We start from the raw sequence: 7,975 nt of genomic DNA on the forward strand, positions 1-7,975 counted from the left end.
CAGCCCAGGCTTGCATCGGGCTGCTGGGCATAGAACATGGCTGGGCATCCCGATGTCTGCTCTGGTGTCCGTGGCACTGGCAGAGGCCACGTCTGTCCCTGCCATTAGCTCTGCCGAAGCAACCGGAGGCTTTTTTTCCCTCAATTTGCTTAGTTTTCTAGCGAGGTTACGGTCCTCCGGTGTGGGTGGATGAGACATGAAGTCAGGCTAATTATTTGGTAATGGATTCCTTTCCTCTGAAAGCATGTTTCTTGTTCCTCACCTTCGTGAAAAGGCTGCCATGAAAGGGTGTTAATGACAGATCTGAATAGGTAATTTGGTAGAGGAAAATAACTACCAAGGAGCAAAGTCCAAACCTGGTTCCTTTTGTACGTGCAAAGATTCTCCCAGCCCCTTGGATTAATAATGCCGCCGAAGGCACATTAACCAGCAGAGTGAAAGTTGACCTGTTGATGGACTTCCCGATCTCCTAACGACTTGAGCAGTGGGGAGTTAAGCCGTAGCTGAGCACTGCGGTGTTTTGAGTCCTTAGTCATCCAGCGTGACAGGTGCCGTGCGAGGGACAGAGTCGGCTCACCACTCAGAGCAGTAAATTAAAACCAGTCCTGGTCCTGCTCATGTGCCCGCAGCCCCTGGGAACGGACCTGGCCGGGCACGGGGCACCACCTGCGGCACAGCAAACTCGCTGGCTGAGCGAGCACGAGTTGCCCCCACCGCGGTGGTGAGTAATCCCCTCGTAGCCTTGGCGCTTTGCGGGAGGTGAACACCCGCTCTCCTCCCCGCTGCGCCGCCGGGGTGAAGCGTTCACGTGCCGAGAGCCGACGGGCTCGGCCCCGCATCTGGCTGCTGGTGCAGAGCAGAGATCCGGTGCGTTTGGGCAAGGGTGAGGAGGGCTGAGGCTCTGGGGCAGCTCTCATCCCCCGCTTTGCTTTTCAAACCTTTCCTCCCCCTCTCCGCAGTATCAGTGGTTTTAAAGTGATTCTGCGCGGGCTGGCACTGCCAGCTGGGGAGTAGTTAAAACCGAAGCTGCAGAAAACACTTTGTCTTTTTCTTCTGCGCTACTACTCTTGTTGTTGACCGAGCGCCTGCAGTTGGCTGAAGCTCGCTGGTGTTTTCAGTTGCATAAACTTGGTTTCCTTATAAACGCTCCTACGCTGTAAGAGCTTTTATCACACTTCAGTTGGAACCAGCCCGGCTGCCCAGGCCTTCCCCGGGCACCCCCGCAGTGCCATCAGGCAGTGGCAGCGGCGGGGGGCCCCGCCCCTGCTCCATCACCCTGCAGCCCTACCTGTGGGTTGGCAGCTTCAGCGAGCCCCGCTTGCCTCCTAAATCACCCGTTTCTTAGAGGGGAACTGTACCCAGGCTTGGACTGGCAGTGACAGACCCAGCCTGGGCAGAGCCTTTTTGCCTTCTTTGGCTTTTCGGGGCTCCGCTGGTGTTAATTCTCAGTCTAACGAGGATTAGTCTTGGGAGTGTTTACTGTAATCGGAGTTAATGGTGTTCTGGCTTCAGCTTTTCCCTGCGTGTAAACGGGGAACTTTTAGCAACATCCCTGACACTGGTTAAGAGCAAGCAGCTAAACCAAATATGAAAAAGTCTGACTAAAAATAGAAGGGAAGTAAAGAACGAGCAAAGCATAAAGAAAGTTTTTATTTTTTTTCCCCCTCCAACTTGGCAAAACCTCTGCTGCTCGTGACTCCAACATGTTTTCCTCCCATGTCTTGGTGTGACCCGGTGAGGCAGCTTTGTCGGCAGGTGGGTGCTGGTGCTCTCACCAAAAGGCACCCGTGGGCGATGAGCGCCATGATCCTGGAGGGGGGGTCCACAGCCCCCAGGCATGGTTTGCAGCCTCAGCCCCGCAGGAGCTGCCCCTACAGCAAGGGGAGCCGGTGCCACTTTGGATGCTGTCCCTGGACACAGCGGGGCCGTCGCTGCTCCTGCAGCCCATGCCTCCCCTCCCCGTGGCGGCTGGCTCTCGAAAGCAAGGTCTGGGAAACACCTGGGAGCCAAAAACGTGCTCGCCTTTGGTTTTCCATGTGCTCGTGAGGAATTGGTGAACGTCTCCTGGAGCAACTGGAAATGCTGGGGAGCTCCTGGGCTTATTGCCTGGCTCTGCTCTCGCCCACTCCCCAGGAGGAGCAGAGTTGTTGGAGGTGCCAAAGGCCAAAGCTGGCTCTTGAGGGGGACCAGGCGGGCTGGCCGGGCATCCAGGGCTGTTGTCCTGTCCATGGCATGGAGGAAAATGGATCCTCGGTGATGCCGGGAGGATTTTGTGTGTGGGAAGGCATTTAAAAATCTGTTGCTGGGGTTAAAAAAACCTCTTGAGCAGCTTTTAACTGACTGCCTACAGTCTGCAGGTGCCAAGAACTTTCTCGATACTGTGACTCGCTGCCTCCCCAGCCACCACCTCATCTGCCTGCGATCCGAGCCCCGCTCCTGCCTCCCTGCCCGCTCCAAGCCAGGGACGTGTGTTGTGCAGCTGCCTTGCCGTGGCAATCACTGGAATCAACACCTCCTCCTTCCCCTGAGCCTGGCTGGGGGTTGCCGATCGGGAAGCTCCTGTCTAACCGTGAGAGGTGAAGCAGGGTCCGGACGCAGGCAGCGAGGGCCGGGAGCCATCCCGCAGGCAGGAGGACAGGCAGCCCGACGGGTTGCAGATCTGCTTCCTCGCTAAGTCAGTGGTGTCTGAGCAAACTAGAAACTGGAGAGGAGTTGGGGGGATGGCAGCGAGCAGCCTCGTTACCCAGCCGTGGGTGCTGTGGTGGAGACCGAGGGATGTTACCGTTTGCTCTGCCCTCGGAAATAGCCGATGGGCTTTTGTTGCTGTGCACGCTCATGTGCATCGAGTGTGGTCACTGAGCCTGTAGCCACACGTGCGCTGCTTCCTCCGCTGATTGCGTTTTCCCTTAGAAAGCGGTGGTCTCCAGACCAGACCGTGATGCCGTGGGTGCGTGTGCGGCTGCACTGACACAGGGACAGGCCAGCACGTCCCCGTCTCGGCAGACTGGATGTGGCAGGGACGCTCCAACTCCTGCTATTTCCCTCTCTCACACGCAGGGCGAGCACTCTGGAAGACGCGATGTCGGATAAAGGAAGCAGTATGGACGGGAAGACGGACATAGTGAACGGTAAGGGTACCAGCGGGGACTGGTCTCCCCACACCTGGGGTCTCCTGCTGGGGAGGCTCACGGCATTGTCTGCACCATGCAGGCAGCTTGTCCAGCAGCCCAGAGGAGATGTCGGCTGAGGAGGGCCGAGAAACCTCCTCTGGCATCGAGGTGGAGGCCTCCGACCTCAGCCTGAGCCTCACGGGAGACGACGTGGGGCCCAACCGCACCAGCACGGAGAGCCGGGACACGGACACGGAGAGCTCAGGGGAAGAGAAGGACTCTGACAGCATGGACGACACGGGCCACTACTCCATAAACGAGGAGAACCGTGCCCTTGACCGGTCGCACTCGGAGGAGGAAGAGGAGGACGACGAAGAGGAGGAGCAGCGGTCCCACCGCCGTGCCCAGCGCAAGCGTGCCAACCATGACCAAGACTCCTCTGATGACGAGCAGGCCCTGGAGGACTGGGTGTCCTCGGAGACCACGGCGCTGCCCCAGCCCCGCTGGCAGGCGGTCCATGCCCTCCGGGAAAGGGAGCTGGGCTCCAGCGCCCGCTTCGTCTACGAGGCCTGCGGGGCCAGAGTCTTCGTGCAACGTTTCCGCCTCCAGCACGGCCTGGAGGGCCACACGGGCTGCGTCAACACCCTGCACTTTAACCAACGCGGCACATGGCTGGCCAGCGGCAGCGACGACCTCAAAGTGGTGGTGTGGGACTGGGTTAGGAGGCAGCCGGTGCTGGAGTTCGAGAGCGGTCACAAGAGCAACGTCTTCCAGGTGAGGAGGGTGTTGGGGGCGGTCCTGGCAGGTGAGCTGTGTCGTGCTCTGATCTTTCTGGGCTGGGGGTGATAGAAGATCCTCCACAGTGGACAGGTGCCTGCTCTAGATGCACACAATTTCAGCTGGATGATGCTGTGTGTGGCAGGAGCCATGTGCAGAGGAGGCTGTGCTGTGCCGGGCTGTGCAGCGGCTCTGCTACCGCAGAGATCCGGGCTCTGCCATGCCACAGCCCGCTCTTGGAGGGACACTGGCACTACCAGCATCTCCACCAGGTCCCGGCTCTCCGTGCTTGCCAGAAAGGGCAGGGATGATTGCTTGGGGAGCACGACCCATCGAGCTGGGGCTTTGCAGTCGCTGCCTGCAGATCTGAGCGTCCGGGACTCGTTGGAGTCTGGCAGGGGTGCTGCCCTCTATTTCTCTCCTATTTCACCCCGTTTCCATCCACACGTACGCAAGCCCCTGCCCTGGTGTTGAAAACCGCCCTTCCGCTTGCTCTCTTCCAGGCCAAGTTCCTCCCCAACAGCGGCGACTCCACCCTGGCCATGTGTGCTCGAGACGGCCAGGTCCGGGTGGCCGAGCTCTCCGCCACCCAGTGCTGCAAAAACACCAAGCGCGTGGCACAGCACAAAGGAGCTTCGCACAAGGTGAGCCCAGACCAGCCCACGGAGGGGGCGGGCGGCAGCTGGGGACCCCTGAAACACCCAGGGGCCATCCTGGCCCACCAGTTGCCAGAAATAGCAAAGGCAGAGCCGCTGCCTTGGAGAGACCGATTCTTAAAATGCTTCTTGATAATCGCTGTCACCTCTGAGGGTGATGAGGAGGGTCTTGGTGCCCTGCAAAGCAGTGACATGAGCACACGGCTGTGGGGTATAGAGGGCTTGGTGCTGCCTTGGCTCCTGCTGATCGCCGATGGTTTACTGGGAGAAAGGGGTCTTGCCACTTTGTTGGGTAAAAAGGGAACCAATGCCCGAGTATTTATCTTCCAGCTGGCCCTAGAACCGGATTCTCCATGCACTTTCCTATCAGCAGGTGAAGATGCTGTAGTCTTCACCATTGATCTGAGACAAGACCGGCCCGCCTCGTGAGTATTTCTCTACCTGCTCCTGTTGCCAGGACCAGCAAAGCTCTGCGGGGAGATCTGGGGTCTCAGGGGGGCTCCCCTGCGAGCGGACAGTGCTTGGCTGCATAGGGCTGAGGGTCACACTTGTGCCACTGCGTTTTCGCAGCGGTGCGTGCCTGTTCAGTGGGCATAAAGTGGGAAACCAGATTTTTTTTTGGCTTTCAAGCAGTGGTGTTTTCCCTGAGGTGCAGGGTCAGACCAGAGAGCTTTTCGGTGGCTGGACGGGGCTGGCCGTCTCGAGTGAGGATATGGATATGAACTTTGCTAATTAGACAAGTGCATTTGAATCCTCAAATCCTCATCCTCCCCGGGATAGGGCCCTGTTCAGGTAGGAGACAAAAAATAACACCCATGCGGCAGGTCCCTGTGGGGGAGTGCCTGCCGCGGCAGCTGCCAAAGGCTGCCCGTCCGGCACCCGTTTACCCATCCCAGGGGCAGCGCTGAGGGTCCTGCGCTCCTTCTGCGCAGTGAAGTGGCTGATTAATCACAGCGCTGAAATCTCTCCACGCTGGCAGCAGCTCAGAGCTCGAGGTTCGCCTGACTCGCTCGTCGCATGAGCGCTATTGCAGTTAATTGAAAAACAATAATTAGCAAGCAGCCGGGTGGTGCGTGCTGGATCTTAACCCGTACTGCCGAGAGATCTGTCGTTTCTGACAAGCTTCCAAAATAAATCCGTGGCGGGTGTTCAAACAGACGCCTGGTTTTGGTATGGTGGTACTTTTCCAATATAGCAGCATATTATTTTGAAGATGATCCTGCTTAAAACCGAGGGCTTCGGCGCTCGTCTCCTGGTGGTTTGGTTTTATTTGTATGTGCGAGTGCTTTTGTCTACAGCCTTAAACCCATCTGTTTCATAACCAGGACAAAAACTGCCAGGGCGTTTCAAAACAGCCGCATTTAATCCTCATCCCCGCCTCCCCCCGTGTTTGTGGGTCTGTTTGGAAGGGAGTCTGTTGGTCAGTAGGCTGGCATGGGTCTGTCCCTCCTTTCTTCCTGGGGGGATCCACATTGCTGTTTGGGTTTGATGCTCGCAGGGAATTGTCACCCTCTGAGTGTGAAACCGCTCTGGAGGCAAGGTTCGCAGGCAGACTGTAGGCAGCTCCCATCTTTCATTAAGCCGCACGGTATAATTAGAAGAAAGACAAGCTTTTGAGCTGACTGTTCCTTCTTGAGGATGCTGCCTCCGTTTGTATTCGTGTCTGCAAAGCTGAAATATTGAGCTCCTGGGAGAGGGGAGGATGGTGTGTGTGTCGGATTTTGTTAAATCTGGGCTTTATTACAGTGAGGGGGGTGAGGAAAAATAACAGCAAAGCATTTCTGCTCTGGAGTTAATCTGATTCTGCCCTCACCACTGCCTGTCCTGCTCTGTCGGGCTCGAGTTTGGGCCCTGAAACCCTTCAGACATTTCGGAGGAAAACGCCAGGGAGTGATTTCACTCTGCGCTGTTTGAGTCTCAGACAGAACATGTGCTCGCTTCAGCTGGGAGGCTGAAATGGTTGGGTGGTGTTTTTTTTTGTTGTCAGTGTGATTTTTTTTTTTTTTTCTGGGAGTGAGTAAGAGACTCGCGCAGCTCCTGCTTTTCCCATCTGGACCCTGTTTTGAATTCGAGGTGGATTTTTTGTTTGTTTTGTTGTTATTATTCCTCATCTCTTAAAGGAAACTGGTTGTGACAAAGGAAAAGGAGAAGAAAGTGGGTCTGTACACCATCTACGTGAACCCAGCCAACACCTACCAGTTTGCTGTGGGAGGCAGAGATCAGTTTGTCAGGTGAGTCTGTGCTGGCAGCCCAGACTGAGCCCCCAAAATGGACCTGAACATCCCTGTGAGGGCTCAGTTGGTGCCCCTGCGAGCTCTGAAATCTGATGTCCCCTGCAGAAACGCTTGTAGCTTCAATCGTTAATGCCTCCAAAGCCTGTTCTCCCATAACAGCAGGAACACAAGGGGGATTAATAGAGGAGGATTTGGATGCTTTGAGGTTTAGCCCTGGGATCCACTGCCCAGCCTGCCCTGAAGCCAGGAGATCGTTCCCTCAGGAGTCAGCAATGCTCTTAACGAGCTTCTCATAAATCTCCTCTCGATCCCCCTGCTGTGGGCAGTGCCCGGTCGGCATCAGAGATGAGATTAAGGCTTGGGGATGGTCTTGGTCTCAGTGGGACTGAGCTCCTTAAGCGACAAATGCGAGCCCCCGCGGCCTTCGAAACACTCGGGGTGGGACCAGGCTGTGTCCGTGCGTCTGGCCGTTCGGCTCCTTGTGTCAGTGCAGAGGTCCCCCACAGCTGGTGGATTTTAAGGTGCCACTTGTGTAGCCTCTCTTTTGGGCAGAGGCGAATCGTGCATGCCCCAAGCCCGCCTGCTTCCCAGCTCCCCGAGAGCGAGCAGAGCCGCAGCGTCGCTTGGCTCCCCGAGGATGCTCGGGGGCCGCTCCTTGGGGAGCGGGGGGAACGCCGCAGCCCTGGCGCTGGGATCGCTTGCGTGGCGTCAGCTCCCCGGAGTGCCAGTCGTGCGGGTGTCTGGTGTGCAGGCAGCAGCTCCTGGGGTGCCGGGCATGGAAACACTTAACACATGGCCTCACAGACTGCTCAAACGGCAGCGCCGGTGCCTTGGTAGATTTCAGAAGAGCCCAGGATCGTTGCTCAAAACACAGCCTCCACTGCTTCCCGCTCTCCTGTCCTCTGCCTGTATCCACTTGCCTCCTCTCCCCGGGTTTCCCCAGCACTGGGTAGCTCCTGGTGGGCTCCCACATCCGGGGGGCTCAGGGAGTTTGGGGACCCCAAGGAGCCCAAACCGGCCAAGGGACAGGCACGGTGGTGGTCACATCCCCCTCGCAAAAGCAGTCTGCATGCTGATAGAGCCCTTAATGCAGGTCACAGCCCGTGTGGGCGCAGGCTTGGACGTTGTCACACGCCACCAAGCAACACCTCTGGCATGATGAGAGGTGACATTAAGCTGCTTTGGATGCGACTTCTGC

The 7,975-nt window shown here is 57.4% G+C and overlaps 1 protein-coding gene across 1 annotated transcript in view; it reads left to right on the forward strand.

Moving 5' to 3' along the window:
- Positions 1-3,079: 3,079 nt before the first annotated feature.
- Positions 3,080-7,975, forward strand: part of DCAF8 (DDB1 and CUL4 associated factor 8) — a gene marked incomplete at its 3' end in the record, with an annotated part of 6,899 nt that continues 2,003 nt past the window's right edge. Inside the window, exons 1-5 of the mRNA XM_009697525.1 lie at positions 3,080-3,128; positions 3,211-3,884; positions 4,391-4,531; positions 4,874-4,968; positions 6,664-6,774. Coding sequence (XP_009695827.1) covers positions 3,080-3,128; positions 3,211-3,884; positions 4,391-4,531; positions 4,874-4,968; positions 6,664-6,774 — 1,070 coding nt within the window. The remainder of the gene's footprint in view (positions 3,129-3,210; positions 3,885-4,390; positions 4,532-4,873; positions 4,969-6,663; positions 6,775-7,975) is intronic.

This window comes from Cariama cristata, unplaced genomic scaffold (assembly GCF_000690535.1).
Source record: "Cariama cristata isolate BGI_N322 unplaced genomic scaffold, ASM69053v1 scaffold26713, whole genome shotgun sequence".
Taxonomy (NCBI): domain Eukaryota; kingdom Metazoa; phylum Chordata; class Aves; order Cariamiformes; family Cariamidae; genus Cariama; species Cariama cristata.